The following is a 16354-nucleotide window of genomic DNA, read 5'->3' on the forward strand; positions in this document are numbered from 1 at the left end:
TTAGTTTTCATAGCTCAGCATTTAGAGCTGCTTTAAAAGAGGGATAACCGAACTCGCACGGAGAAGCACAGACAATGTCAATACGGCACAACAATAATAATAATCAGGCTTTTTTTTTCTATGACCACCTCTGACCTGCATGTCACACATTAAAAACATAATTTCTCTGCAGCTTGTTTTGTGCATTAATCTTAAATATTTCAAGAGTGCTTTTGAGTTTGAGCAGTTTGATTTTCTTGTTTATTTAAATCTCCTCAAAGTGACGTCTTTTGTTTGAATTTAATTTAATCAGGTCAAATGCTTCTAAGCTTATTTTGCAAATGTGTTATCACTGTATTGTAAAGCAGCACAGCAGCCTATATAGAGTACACTGTAACCAATTAAAAAAGGCAAATACTGTGGAAATGGGTGTGCTGATGATGTTATTAGGAACGATAAGGAGGCAGAAAACAGGAGGAATTAATATAAAGTGGAGGGGAAATAAAGTGATGTGCTGCTTAGTGTGGATATACGGAACCGTCACACTTCTTACAAATAAAAAAACTGTTGCATTTAAAACATTTATCCCATTTTGCTTCAGCGTATTTCACATATCAAAAGGCTGTTTTTGAAAAGCGCTCTGTTTTATAACTGCAGGGTACACTTTGTACGCTTTTTACCCTCACCCCCTTCCCTGGCCTGCCACCCCTCCACTCTTCGTTTCTGAAGAAAGCTAGGTGTTAACACTACAGAAGCAAGAGGAGTAAGAAAAAATCCTGCAGGTACCCTGTGGGTATCTTTCAAATTAATCGTCTGGCTGGTCTGTCTTATGTGCAGTTTTGAAACATTAACAAGACCTTTGAGAGCAGGGGAGAAGGGGAGAGGGAGAGGGAAAGAGAGCAGGACATGGCATGATGGTCTTTAATGTTTTATTGAACAGATACAAATTATTTTGGCCCCGGCCTTCACTGTTTGGTGGAAGTCAGTGAGAAAGCAAGTCAGGGCATGCCATAGGCACTGTGTGGGGACGAAAGAGGAGCAGTGTGTGATTGAGGGTCTGAGGCTTAAAGCCACATTCGTTTTAGTTATTTATTTATTTTCTGAGGAAAACAATGAGAATTTCTTAGAAAAGCAGTGGGTGGAAAGCTCACTGTAGTCGAGCGTTTGAACGTCTCAGGAGAAGAAACGTGCTTCAAATGAGTTGGCCCTGAAATTGGTTTGATCTTGAATATGAGTGTGTGAGGATGATTGGAAAATGCAACATATAGCATCTTTACAACACTTAATAAAAAATGTGTCATGTTAATGCCTGCATATAAACCATGAGGACACATCTACGATTTGCTGCAGTTATTAGTCGAATGCTGTAAATGTTTGGGATTGACTGCAGTGTTTTAGTTCATGGATGTAGTAGAGGTGCTGATTACAAATTTCATGACAATATGATTCATCACATTTTTAGAGAACGATACAGTCTTTGCTTTTTTAATGTAGATTTTTAGTAGGAATGTCAAACGACTCAAAGGTGAATCATGGCACAAAAAGCACTTGAAAGCATCACTAAAAAGACTCATATCCCAGGTGGTCCTCGATGGAAACAATAAATATGGAAACACACAAACTGATGGAAACAAATTACAAAATAAACCTACTTGTCCCCGTTACTGTTTCTCCATTTTCTGCTTATACTTCTACTTCACTACACTTCAGTGGGACATATTGTACTTTTTACCCTACTTAATTTAATATACTGCCTTAAGTACTATTCGGACGGGATTAGTTTTACATATGGATGCGGACTAATGTCAGTTTACCACAGGATGTCTGTGATATAAATGTCTGATTCGCATGGGACAAGAAATCTCCGTAATTCTACCAGAGATGGGAGTGCCCTGGCATCACCAGGCATGTGCGTGCTACCTTACTTCCTGTAAGCATCAACTGAAGGATAATAATAAAATTATGAGGAATAAAAATAAATAAACTAGCTCCATCTTTACCACCTGCAACATTAAAAATGAACATATTAATGAATCAGTAAAACAATTCAGTAATATAATACACATCTTTCTGAAATAGGCTGTTCTGCATGATGAGTACTTGTAACAGAGTATTTCTACACTGTGGTATTTCTACTTTAACTCAAGTAAAAGATCTGAGGACTTCTTCCACCAATGACTGTGGGATCAGAGCGATATAATTATCCTTCACATTTATAATGGCAGCACTTAAACCAGTCACTCAAGTGCTGCTTTGAGTGATTGACAGTAGAAATAAAAGCCTTAAGCTGATTAATGTTGAACGCTTTTTTTTTAGCCAGTTGTTTGTGGAGGTATTACTGAATATCTGTGAAAACATTTCAATTTGCACATTTGAGACTCAAATAATTTCCTTGCAGTTGCAAAGTCTACTGGGATTTCTATCATATTTTGATTTCATTAGATATTTCTCTGCCTGTGGTCAGGAGTTGCTGCCTCGGCTGGCTGGACAATAACGGACATACGACAGAAATTAAATGTTGCCGTTCTGCAAATTGAGGGTACGTTACATTTGTACGTTAATATACAGCAGATATGTTGAAATTCTTTTAGGGCTGCACGTTTATGGGAAAATGATAATCACAATTATTTTAAATCAATATTGAGATCACAATTATTCATCATGATTATTCATTGTTTTTAGGGACAATATATTTTATTGCACTTCCACATTTAAATCAACAGAGCGCAACATTTTTAATTACATGTGTTTCTACCTTCCTGCTAATGTAAAAATATTTGCATCAAAATAACACTTAAAATAAGGCTCTGGTTCACCTGAATTCATCTCTAGAAGCAAAATATAAAAAATATATAAAATTGTAAATCAACAGAAGACTGCTTTCACTTTCACCTTGTGCTACAGTATATTCCTGCTAATTAAAAAAATCCTTTCTCCTAAATATGACTTAAAATAAGGTTCTTCTTCACCTGAATTCAGTGCATCTCCTGTGGATATGTCTCCAACGCTGTATTGTTTTTTTTAACGGCATGAAGGTACTGTGATGTGCTGTACAGCACTGCTTTTGACGCTGGACATGGACACGAATTAACAGTGCGGTAACATTAAAGACGTTCTTTTTCTTTACTTTAGTGCATTCGTGATACTGCAGTTTTTTAGAGTGTTTTAGGTGGTTAAACAAGTCTCATGCACTCTTTGCATATTATTTGTTCTCTCCTATCTGAAATACTTCCAAACAACAGATGATGATGGTTGATTAATGGATGATCTTTAATTAGCTTGTCTGCAGTCCCAGCATTCAGGAAAGTTTTTCACAGGCTGGTGAAGCCTTAGGTTAGGTTACACTTGATTTGATGTGCAGCGGAATTTTCTATGAGTGGAACATGCCATAAAAACGTAAAAATCGCAGCCGATAATGTTCATTTAATTGTGAGACGCCAAAATCCTGATCGTGATTTAAATTTGATTAATTGTGCAGCCCTAGTTTCTTTACATTTCCACGAAGCTATGATTAACATCTGCTTTTATTTAGGCACGAAAACTATTTGGTTATGAATAGGAAAGACCACGTTTTGGCTTAAAATACCCAGTTCCGGTGTCCCAGTCATGGCTGTAAATGCTGCCAATGTTGCACTAACACCCTATTTTGTTATTGGACTCAAATAGTGGTCTGCAGTTTAACAGCCATCTTGCCAAGGTGCCATGCCATTCACCATCCCCTCAGCCTCTTGATGACAAAGTCAGCTCATAAACATCACTTTAGAAACCCATGAAATGTACACATGTACCATATCCTGTTTGCAGAAACAAACTATGCCAGCAATTTCTTCTGGCGACTGGGCTGGTAATACACTATGTAGTCAACGAAAAAGCAGCTGCATTACAATCAAGTGCCAGTTTCAGGGCCTTGTGCATGTTGGCTCACTTCCATGACTTACTTTTGGAGACTTAAAGAAATTATCATGACAGCTGTACGTTCTGCTGTGAAAGTGGAAATGTCTGCCTTACAAAAGGTCTATTAATACCATGAGAAAAGTCTGTGAGTAGCTAATAAATTCACATAGAAGATGGGTAATCAGACCAGGCAGGTTGTGACTGCAGGAGTCGAGGCCTGTTAGATAAACTTCTCAAGTTGATGTTGGGTAGAACTGTACTCAAAGTTTGACAGTTTGGTAAAACTTGTGCAACAAACATGGCAATCTGCCCGTTAGATTTTCTAATTTCTTGTGTGTAAGTGGAAATATGCTCTGATGTTGGTGCGAGAGGAAAGGTTAGGCAGTCATAACATTAGTGATTATCCTCTAAGGATGATAAAGATCCACAGCGGTCAGTCTGGATGTCAGAATATCTGGACCAACTGACCAGCATTGTTACCCTTAGGCCCAGCTCAAAAAAACCTTGCACCTTATTGAAAATATTGTTCAGAAAATATATTCCCCAAAGCACCTCAAAAGTATGTACATACAGGTCAATTTAAGGTGGAACATCCCTTAATGAAGGGATATAAAGCTGTGTAGGCTGCTAAAGAGAGAGGCTGAAGTGAAATGAGAGCAGACCTGGCTGGTAACACTCCCTCTAAAAGGAAATGACAACAAAGAGAATCACTACCTTGATTTCACTTGTTGTCCTTAGAGTGCAGTCACTATTTATGCATGTTTAACAGAGCTGCTAATTCAATTAGTGTAACAAGTCATGGTATTCTCTCTTACAGTTGACGGTTTCTAATGTGCTAATGATGCATTTACATTGTTAATTCAAGATACTTTTTCATGTTCGGCAACATGAATGATTCCTTTAGGATTTAGTGCAGTCTGTTGTCATTAATCCTGTTAGAATGTCCTGCTCGTATCAGTGTTGGCACCGAGTCACTGCTCAACACTATAATGTACCTGCTAATGCATGTAGTTATGAATACAAGGACGTCCAGGTCTGTCCACTGTGCGATAATGGTTGTGTTAACACAGTTGTAAGTCTCATGTTATCTCAGTGTAAGTGCTGCAGACATGACGGGTCCTGGCGAGTGATCTCTTCCAGAGTCAGTGCTCCATGCAAACAAAAGCATACAGTAGGAAATGCTAAGTTTGTCTGAGAGGTGTGTGTGATGCAGTCTGGAGAAGCTGCAGGAGTCAGCACTGACAAAGGCAGAAAATGTGGTTCTTACATTTACACTAAATAGAAGACTGTTTACTCTGAAATGCTGTCAGCAGTCAGCTGCAGTTTCAGCACCCACCTCATGTTCGCTGGGTTTTTTTTAGTTCATGATTTTTTGGTACAGATTAAGTTTCACTCAGTTCACTGTTAACCCTTTAAATTCAGACATTCATCGGACAGCTGCAGGAGATCGCTGTTTGCATAATCCTGTATATATATATCGATGTAAAATGATTACCATGATACCTGGAACATTCATTTTTTTTGCAACAGAAAGCGAAGGCTTCTGTCTTCTGTGTCATCATGTTGCCCAATAAATCTTGTTTCTCTGTGTATTAGAGCGCCAAAAAGTATCAGCTAAGTGGTTGAGATTCATACCATATCATGGTTAAGTCGAGGTTCAGTTCCAGCTGGGGGCCTTTGTTGTCACAAATGCTGCTGGAAATGCTGCGCCGGTTTGCTAAAAAACACCCCCATTTGGTGGCACAAATGCTCCTGGAAACACATCAAAGGGTGACTTAAAACACCTGAGTTTGATGACACAAACCATGCTAAAAAACATCCATTTGGTGGCACAAATGTCGTTGGAAATGTGGCAACAATTTGCTAAAAACACGTGCATTTGGTGGCACAGACATCACTGGAAACGTACCATTGATTTGCTAAAAACATGGGGTTTGGTGGCATAAATGCTGCTGAAAATGTGGGGATGGCTTCCTAAACAAACACCTGCGTTTGGTGGCACAAATGCCACTGTAAATGTCGCGACAATTTGCTAAAAACACCCTAACTTTGTGGCTCAAATGCTACTGGAAACATGGCAAGGGGCTACTAGACACCCGAGTTTGGTGACACAAATGCCGCTGGAAATTCGGAGGCGGACGGCTAAAAAACATTCACGTTTTGTGGCACAAATGTTGCTGGAAATGTAGGGACAGCCTCCTAAAAAATGGCCACATTTAGTAGCACAAAGACAGCTGTAAACACAGTGGTGGGTTACAAGAAACACCCACATTTGGTGGTACAAATGTCACTGGAAATGCTGCAACAGGTTGCTAAAAACACCCACATTTGGTGGCACAAACGCTGCTGGAAACACGGTGAGAGGTTACTAAAAACACCCACATTTGTTGGCAGTAATGCCGCTAGAAATGCAGTGATGATTTGCTAAAAAAAAAAAAAAAAAAACCTCAGTTTGCTGGCACAAATGCTGCTGGAAACACATCCAAAAACATCCATTTGGTGGCACAAATGCCGTTGGAAATTCGGCAACAATTTGCTAAAAACACCTGCATTTGGTGGCACAAACGCCACTGGAAATGTCACAATGATTTGCTAAAAACATGGGGTTTGGTGGCACAAATGCTGCTGAAAATGTGGCGACAGTTTGTTAAAAACACCCTAACTTTGTGGCACAAACACTGCCGGAAACATGGCAAGGTGCTACTAGGACACACAGACACTGCTGGAAATTCAGAGGCGGATTGCTAAAAAAACATCCGTGTTTTGTGGCACAAATGCTGCTGGAAATGTAGGGACAGCTTCCTAAAAAATGCTCGTGTTTGGTAGCACAAATGCAGCTGTAAACACAGTGGTGGGTTACGAGAAACACTCATATTTGGTGGCACAAATGCTGCTGGAAATACGGTGACAGCTAGCTAAAAAAACAACCTGTGTTGTTGTTAGTTGATCTTGAACGGTGGTCTGCAGTCATCTTGCCTGGGTGTGTCATGGCGTCCGGCATCCCCTCCACCTCCTGATGACAAAGTCAGCTCAGAACTTCACTTTAGAAATAATACAATAAAATGATGCTTATGAAACATGCAAATGTAATGTGTCCTAGGTTTACAGAAACATACATTGCCAACATTTACCTCTGGTGACTGGGCTGAGGGGAGACAAATGAATATAATGTCCACATGCGATTTATAAAGTATCAGGAGTGGGAATCTCTCACCCAGCTCAGACTGATGACAGAAAATTGGCTTCTTGCTCTCAGTCGTTTGAACTACAGTTTGTGTGCTCAGAGAAAGAGAACAGAGAATGGGATCACCACATTACAAGTGTATATACTGTATGGTCTTCCTCTGTGGTGTAGCGTGGCAGACAGAGCTGACTTCTATCATGGATGGACCAATGCATTCATTAATGAGGATGGATGATATGCACATCATGTGCTTTCAGGTTCAGCTTTGTGGGGCCCTAATGTGAAAGCGGAATAGTTCACTGGTCATGAAAATTTCATCATGTGCCATGGTAAAGCCCGCAAAGTAGCCATTAGACAGACAATTTTAATAAGGAGGAGAAAAAAATAGTTAGGCTGAAGCAGTGAGTGTAATATGAATCTGACTGCAGAGGGTTGAAGTAAAACTTTGAATCCAGTTTTTTGTATGGCTACCATATTAATGTATTATTGAATATGTAGACCCTTCAGTTACATTTGGAGGTCCACATGGGATTCTGATGCTGCCGATACTGAGTTCCTGTGGGAACGCTGGAGGTATCCTGGAAGTTGCAGAAAAAGGGTTGCAGTGAACGTCTACCGGAGACTAAGAGAATATGAGACTAAGGAAAGAGGAATGTGTTATGCAGGATAACACTTCATGCATACAATGGCCAAAAAAGACATTCTACAGCATCCCTGGAATTTTATTTTAAATTCAGTTTGGAGCAAGTGTAGAGGGTCTAATTCTGTGTTGCACGGTGAACAAAGATGGTGCACAAACCATGCTAAAAATCATCCATTTGGTGGCACAAATGCCGTTGGAATTGTGGCGACAGTTTGCTATAAACACCCTAACTTTGTGGCTCAAACGCTACTGGAAACATGGCAAGAGGCTACTAGACACCCGAGTTTGGTGACACAGGCTGCATGTATTTTATTTTAAATGTTCAGTTTGGAGCAAGTGTAGAGGGTCTAACTCTGTGTTGCACAGTGAACAAAGACCACATAGCCTGGGAAAAAAAGTATTCACAGGGTCTGTCTTGCACAAATGCTCTTTGTGCTGGTTTAAGACCATGAACACATTCACTAAATGCTCCATTAGGGGTGTAACGGTACACAAAAATCACGGTTCGGTACCTACCTCGGTACACAAGTCACGGTTCGTTTTTTTTTTTTTTTCGGTGCAGTAATGAAAAAAATAGACAACTATTAAATATCTTTTACTTATTGGTAACCTAATTAAAACGTACCACCACAGCAGTTAACTCTTTTTACACAATTTTTGAATGAAACAAATATATATAAAATCCTGCTTTTTCACATTGTTTGAATGAAAATAGAAATATAAAAGTGAAAAATAAAATCCTGCTGTTTTTTTAACACATTTTTTGAATGAAAAATATAAATATAAATTTCTGCTTTAACAGTTTTACTCAATTAAAATAAAAAGTATAGTGCAGCTGGTCAGCTTTAAAGCCTGCTCAGATTCAGTTTTACTAGGAACTTACTTAGTTTTCCCACTTTGTTAAAGTGCAGTAAACAAAACATGCTTCAATATCTAAAGTGCAGCTTAAACAATTTTACTCAACTCCAATGGCGTTGGTTATTTCTTTAGCGCGATGGTCAGGGAAACGCTCTTTCTTTTTAAACGATGACATATCGTAGTTTGCACCAGATTGCTCTTTCTAGTCATGCCGGTTAACGTTCAAACTTGGGTGGTGTCGCTTTAGATGCGTTAGCATGTTAGACGTGTTTCCAAGTACATACCCGACCGCTGTTCTGCAGTGTCGGCACACTGCTTTTGTCTTGTCCACTTGTTTATTTCCATCTTCGTATTTTACCCTGAAACCAAAGTGTTCCCAAACGGAGGACTTAAGGTTTGCGGGTGGGTCTAAAGGTTCGTCAAGCTCACTTGCCATGTTGTCAAAATGCGAGAATGCGCTGCACAAAATGAAAGCGGAGATTTATGGGACTCGGTCCATCACTCAATTATGTCCGTCGGGGAACTAGATATTTTAAATAAAATAAAATAATATCCTGCGCCCAATAATTCGGTACAGGGTCGTGCCGAACCGAAAGTCACGTACCGAACGGTTTGACACAAATACATGTACCGTTACGGCCCTATGCTCCATGCATGGTCACAACAGCACGCTCTAGCAGTGCAAGTAGTTATGTAGATCAAGTAGATCATGGAGCCAGAAATATCTCGAGGGACTTCGACAAAAACTTCCACTTAGACTCGACAATGAACTGATTAGAATTTGGGGGTCAAAGGTCGCTGTGACCTTGCATCCATCTGAATCTCATGAATGCAACATATCAGGAACAGCTTGAGGGATTTTTTTTTTAAATTTGGTACAAACATCCACCTTGACTCAAGGATGAACTGATTAGATTTTGGTAGTCAAAGATGACTGCGATCTTGCATCCGTCTCATTCTTGTAACTTTGGTGGTCGAAGGTTAAAGTTCAACATCTGTGTGACCTCCCAAAATATGTTTTTGGCCATAACTCAAGAATTTGTATGCCAAGTTTGACAAAATTTCACACAAATGTCGACTAGGATAAAAGGTGCTGATATCCAAAAGGTCAAAGGTCAGCTTCACTGTGACATCATACTGTTCTGCAAAAACACTTTTCTGGCCATTACTCAGGAACAGAAGAGGAGACATTTGAGTGGCTGACACTAATCTTGAAACTGTGCTTATTGTATAGATCTTTTGTATTGCCGGGGATGCTTCACAAACATCTCGCCGGGGACAAGATGTTTGTGAAGCATCCCTGTTTTCACAGAAGAGGATATAAACTGTATCTGCAACTTGACTGGCTTGCAGAAGCATACAAGTGCTGCTCCTTGTCCTGGAATGTGGAAAAACGTGATTACCTCTCCCACCTCTTCACAAACCAAAGATTCCCTTGTTCCCTTCAATCAGATCTACGTTTTAAAGATGGGCGTAATCAACATGGTAGTGAAGTGAGAAAGCTGACAGGCCCCATTCACTGCACACGTGAGAGTACAGACGTGTGTTTTTTAGGCCAGAGCTCAAATTAGTTTCGCTTCTAAGAAAGTGAGACTCATACAGTCGTTGTCAGCGAGAGGTGAAATGGCGCAGAAAGGAGTTCAGCTGGACCAAAAAACCTTCTCTTGTTCCATCTATCTGGATCTACTGAAGGATCCGGTGACTACTCCCTGTGGACACAGCTACTGCATCAACTGTATTCAAAGCTTCTGGGATGGAGAGGATGAGAAGAAAGTCCACAGCTGCCCTCAGTGTAGGCAGAGCTTCACACCGAGGCCTGTCCTGCTGAAAAACACCATGTTAGCAGCTGTAGTGGAGGCACTGAAGAAGACTGGACTCCAAGCTGCTCCTGCTGGTCACTGCTATGCTGGACCTGAAGATGTGGCCTGTGATGTCTGCACTGGGAGAAAACGGAAAGCCGTCAAGTCCTGTCTGCAGTGTGTGGCCTCTTACTGTGAGCAACACCTCCAGCCTCTTTTTGAATTATTTGAAAAACACAAGCTGGTGGAGCCCTGCAAGAAGCTCCTGGACAACATCTGCTCTCGTCATGGTGAGGTGATGAAGCTGTTCTGCTGCACTGATCAGCAGTGTATCTGTTGTCTCTGCTCTGTGGACGAACATAAAGGCCACGACACAGTGTCAGCTGCAGCGGAAAGCACTAAGAGGCAGAAAGAGCTGGAGGTGAGTCGACAAAACATCCAGCAGAGAATCCAGGACAGAGAGAAAGATGTGAGGCTGCTCCAACAGGAGGTGGAGGCTTTCAGTGGCTCTGCTGATAAAGCGGTGGAGGACAGTGAGAAGATCTTCATTGAACTGATCCGTCTCATGGAGGAAAGACGCTCTGATGTGAGGCAGCAGGTCAGATCCCGGCAGAAAACCGAAGTGAGTCGAATCAAAGAGCTTCAGGAGAAGCTGGAGCAGGAGATCACTGAGCTGAAGAGGAAAGACGCTGAGCTGAAGAAGCTCTCACAAACGGAGGATCACAACCAGTTTCTACACAACTTCCCCTCACTGTCACCGCTCAGTGACTCACCGAGCATTAATATCCGTCCTCTGCGCTACTTCGAGTGTGTGACAGCGGCTGTGTCAGAAGTCAGAGATAAACTACAGGAAGTTCTGAGGGAGAAATGGACGAATGTCTCACTGACAGTGAAGGCAGAGCCTAAGACCAGAGCTGAGTTCTTAAAATATTCACATGAAATCACATTGGATCCAAACACAGCACAATACAAGGTGTTATTATCTGAGGGGAACAGAAAGGCAACATTCACGAGGAAGATACAGCCTTATCCTGATCACCCAGACTGATTCTTTGGATGGTCTCAGGTCCTCAGTGAAGAGGGTCTGACTGGACGTTGTTACTGGGAGGTGGAGTGGAGTGGGAGTGGGGTTCATATAGCAGTCGCATACAAAAGTATCAGCAGACTGGGTAATCCATTTGGACAAAGTGACAAATCTTGGGCATTACAGTGTTTCCCAGACTGTTATTACTTTTGGCACGACAAAGTCCGAGCACCTGTCTCAGGTCCTCAGTCCTCCAGAGTAGGAGTGCACCTGGATCACAGTGCATTCTGTCCTTCTACAGCGTCTCAGAAACCATGACTCTCCTTCACAGAGTCCAGACCACATTCCTTGAGCCTCTCTATGTTGGACTTTTGATGTATCCTTCTCCTGTAGGAAGCTGTGCAGAGTTGTGTAAACTCAAATAGACAGAAGACATTCAATAGTCTCTGCGTTTGTTGCTGAGAGCTGATTGTTGTGGCGTTCCTTCACCGCACAGAGATCAGCGCTCAGTCAAACATTAGGGGCGGTACTTTGACGTCTTCTCATGAGTTGTGTGAAGTTTCTTAAGGTGGCGCTCTTTCTTGTGTTGATGGCTGTTTGTTTACCTCTAAATGTCAGTTGAATATTTGTACTGATGTGTTTGTATGTTGTTGTTTCAATCCTCGAATGCATGAGTCTGAAGATAGACAGTACCAGACCTCAACTCATTCTCACTCCCAACTTGTCACATATTGCCGCTTGGTCAGTGGGCTTTCATGTCTACATATTATGTGCTAGGTATTCTGCTGTTGATGTTGCAGACGCCGTGTCAATTTACGCTTGTTACATGCATTGTGTCTTGTCAGAATACACTGCCGTCTTCACAGGAACTGTACAGTCTCTGCATGTCTTTGAAAAGTCTTTGTTCAGTCTTTTTCAAAATAAATTTACATCAGTAAAACATCTCATTTTTGTTTATTTGCTTGTGCAAGAAATGAACTATCCTAAACATAATATTTTTCTCAATATACATTAAATCAATAAATCATTCTTGAGTCGCCTACACCCGATCGATCGTGTTACATTCATCCTCTTTCTTTTGCCGTCACTTTTAATTATGTTATAGTCTTTATAACAACGCCTCAGAATCGGCAGGGCTGTGGAGTGGAAGGAACTGTGTTAACTAGGAGGAGGGCTTTTGTAGTAGCGATGTGACTCTATGAAGTGTGTCTGCTCTGTGTAGTGTGCAGCAGCCTTGTCTCTTGCTTTGAATACTTGACATCATTGATTTCTCCTTACAGTGGCAAAAGCAGCAGTAATTAAGAGCCCAGGCCAGTTCATTGATTAGACTTTCCGCCTGAGACCTCACACTGACAAATCTTTGCAGCTCCTCCCAAGGGGTCGATCAAGTAAGCCAAGTTTATGTTTTAACGGCCTGAACAAAAACACAAGGTAGACAATATATCTAAACGCCTTCGCTCTCTCCACAGTAAGGGACTGTAAGAAATTACAGGGGCTGAGGTTATGTACTTTTTCTTTTCATTGAAAGGAGTGTAGTGGTAAATTTTTGGAAGACCAAGGTTGGGTTTTTAATTTTTTTCAAATTTTAGTCGTTGACAATGTTCATGTGTATCTGTTGTTTCAAAAATAGAGTGGTTGGTGATGTTTGGTACTCACCTGTTTTATTAACCATTATATCTAATGTGACTTTGGTTATTGTGAAAATTATTTTGCCATTTACATAATATGTTTACATATGCACCTAAATAATTTTTAAGGTTAAAGGACTTGTACAAAGTTGACATTGTGATTATTATTTTGAGATATTATAGATAGAATCACTGTGACGTCACGCTAACAGCAACAGCTGTCACTTCCAGGTAGACAATTGGAAATTGATTTGAATAGCAGGGATATGTGAAATTGGCAAACGTACTTATTTCTGTTTCTGTTTTCAGCCATAACAGCCATAAATAATTCATGCAATGTTAATGATAATTGACAATTCAAAGATTTAAACTGTCAGAAAGAAAATAACATGGGGTTCCTGGAGTTACTTACATGGGGTTAAATAAACTGATATATTTAGAGTATTGTAGAAACTGTTTTTGAATGGGCTCACTGTTACTGTTTTTTAATGAAATTATATTTAGAGTATTGTACGAACTGTTTTTGAATGGGCTCACTTTTACTGTTTTTTAATGAAATTATATTTAGAGTATAGAGTATGGTATGAATGTTACAAATGTTATGTTACAGTATATCGTCAGTGATGATTAATAAAATAAAAAAAATGTGGCTTATTTTGGCTTGTTACTCTGTCTCTATTCCAGTATCATCATATTTTGAATGTCACTTACGCCCATAGCAACAAACAATAGGTAATAAAATTTTGGCGCACAAAAGGCATAAATGATGTTTTGGCTAAAAAGTTGTATTTTTGTAGTTAAAAAAATAATAATTCTTTAAAATATGGATTCTGTGAAGCCTAATCTCTATAAAAGTGTAGATTGCTCAAATATGTTGTTTTTAATCAAGTAATTACAATCAATGAAAAGTTTGTTTTAGCTCTCCTGTAAAATTCTGAAAATGTCACTTACGCCCCTTGTGCTCCAAACCCTCGATATATAGTTAAACACCAGTGGTCTGACCTATCTGGTGTTTTGGCTCTGTTATTTATCTACACATCGCTGCATTTTCAGCTACAATTTTAAGCCAAAACATGATTTTTCCAAACATAACCAAGCAGCTTTTGTGCCTAAACTTAACCACATTTTAACTACAGCATTACGGAAATGTAAACATTTGCCAACATTTGTTTTGACAATTGAGTTGCACAAAAACAAAGCCAACATGGAAGTGCCAAAAACTGCAGTTTCTCTAATGGCCACTTGAGGCTGGCTCCAGAAGTGAGTCAATCCCCATAAACTCTCATGTTAAAAGTTACAGCAGAAATAATGTTTACAGCCCGGTGCAAAAAATGGTTTCGGAATCCATAGCTGAAATTCATCATTACTGAGAACTGTACAGGGGATGATTTTTTATATAACTCACTTGTTTATATTTTATGAAGGCTTAGGCCCGGATCACACAAAAACAATTTTGTAGGTTGCAAATTGTGAGGGACACCACACTGCCTTTTTTTTAACTGAATGCCACTAGGAAAAATTGCTTGCTGCGCCTTTTCATTGTTGTCCTTACACTAACCTTCCTGTGTAATAAATCTACCGCCCTTTTTTTTTTTTTTTTAAACAGTAATTAGTATCTTGTTCTTAAAATGTTGAGGTAGAGGGTACTTGCTGTAGCTCTGGTTGGGGGTTAGAGGCTGTCAGTAAATAGTTTGTTGGACACAGGGAAACGGAGATCTGTGTGGGTACATGAGGTCCTAAAAAAGGGGCTGGATCTTGGGGAGTACCACCAGTTGGTCTAGGACCTTCACCTCCATGATGGACGTTTCCAGGCATATTTTAGGATGACTCGGGGGCAGTTTGACAACCTGCTGTTTATCATCGGGCTGTATAGCTCTGGGTATCCAGCAACCGCTACTACCAGTTTCACCTCCATTGGTTACCAACTGTAAAGTTGTGGTTGTGACCACTTCAGAAGGCCCGCCTCTCAAATCATCTGATTGGTCAACGGGAAAAAAAGATGACAAAACGAGAGATTACATGGGTAAAAAATGACAGGGCCTAGAATGCAGAAATGTGAGGCGCATTGAAACAGTGAGCAAAAAGCTTCATTCTCGTTAAAAACAATTACAAAAAACTGCCTCCAGCTGCTAAAACACTTTCTGTATGATCAGGGCCGTTAGCATATTTTTGTGGGGGTCGGGCGCTTTGAGTGACAGGCTGTCTGTGAGGCCTTACCACAGTCTTTGACTAAGATCCACTCCGTGACATCAGGAGCCTCCATCTTGTCCAAGTATGATCACATTTGGCTCCAGATAGTCATGATGGTGATGGCCTAAATGCTTAACTCAAGGCTTCAAAACAGGAGTCCACAAACCAATGGGTGACGTCCATTATTTTATGCAGTCTATGGTTGCATCCAACAGTGACATCTCACTGCCGATTGGACCGACTGCTAGAGAAAATCAAGCTGTTGTTTTCTTCAGTCTGTGGCCCACCAACAGATAAATTAGAAGAGTTAACCATCTCTTGATATTTTAGCTGTTTCTCACCACTGTTTGTTCAGCACTGTTATGATCGTGACGCAGGGGTTACTGTGAACAAACACTGTAATTCAGTCTGTAGTGGCAGATGTTGCAGTTTTCTTCTAAGTCAAAGTGAGGGTCCATTGACATTTTTTAAAGCTGGTGTGGGCCTTGCGTTTTTTTAAAAGACCCGCAGGTTCAGCCCCGCTCCATACCTCAACAATTTTTGTACGGTCCCTAACAAGAGCGAGCACATAAAGACAAACAGGAAGGCTGTGGTAATAATTAAAAAACATCATAATAGCAGCAGAAGTTGTAAGTTTGTAACAACACTAACGCTGTTGCTACAAAAAAATATTGTATTATGATGACAGTAGATGTGAGAGCAAACACATAATGCCAGAAGCTTCTTCATTACAAAGACAGAAAAGTTGCCACCGTTTCAATGGAAACAAACATTGCTTTGGGCCCCTTTGTAAACAGCACACAGCTGCTATTTCGAGTGATGGGAGCTCCACCTTGTCACAACAATTCCCTTAAAGAGGAACAGTTTAATGTCAACAATATTTTCTCCATCTGCCTGCTCATGAAAACCTTCCAATCCACAGGGAAAATGTTTCTCCCATTCCAAAAGGAAAAACACAATAGAAAAAGATGAACTGATAACATCAAGCACGGATTGCAGTCAAAGGCATAGTATTAGCCCGCCGCAATGAGAGCTTTTGGTGGCACACATCCATCTGTTCACTTTTGCATTTTTCAAAGAGGTGTCATGCCTTCCGTTATTTCGAAATTTCTATGCAATTTTCACAAGGAACTCCTCCGAGCGCCGCGCCAGCTG

At 40.4% G+C, this 16354-nt stretch overlaps 1 protein-coding gene across 1 annotated transcript; it reads left to right on the forward strand.

Annotated features, from left to right (window-relative positions):
* Positions 1 to 10181: 10181 nt before the first annotated feature.
* LOC117254245 (tripartite motif-containing protein 16-like) lies at positions 10182 to 12076 on the forward strand. Its single transcript, XM_078169138.1, has one exon. The coding sequence runs from the start codon at positions 10182 to 10184 to the stop codon at positions 11403 to 11405; it is 1224 nt and encodes a 407-aa protein (XP_078025264.1). The 3' UTR covers positions 11406 to 12076.
* Positions 12077 to 16354: the final 4278 nt, after the last annotated feature.

The sequence above is a fragment of the Epinephelus lanceolatus genome, chromosome 6 (genome assembly GCF_041903045.1).
Source record: "Epinephelus lanceolatus isolate andai-2023 chromosome 6, ASM4190304v1, whole genome shotgun sequence".
Lineage (NCBI taxonomy): Eukaryota > Metazoa > Chordata > Actinopteri > Perciformes > Serranidae > Epinephelus > Epinephelus lanceolatus.

Excerpts from the sequence above, each read along its gene's own strand:
- LOC117254245 (XM_078169138.1), top strand. The coding sequence starts at position 10,182 with ATGGCGCAGAAAGGAGTTCAGCTGGACCAAAAAACCTTCTCTTGTTCC.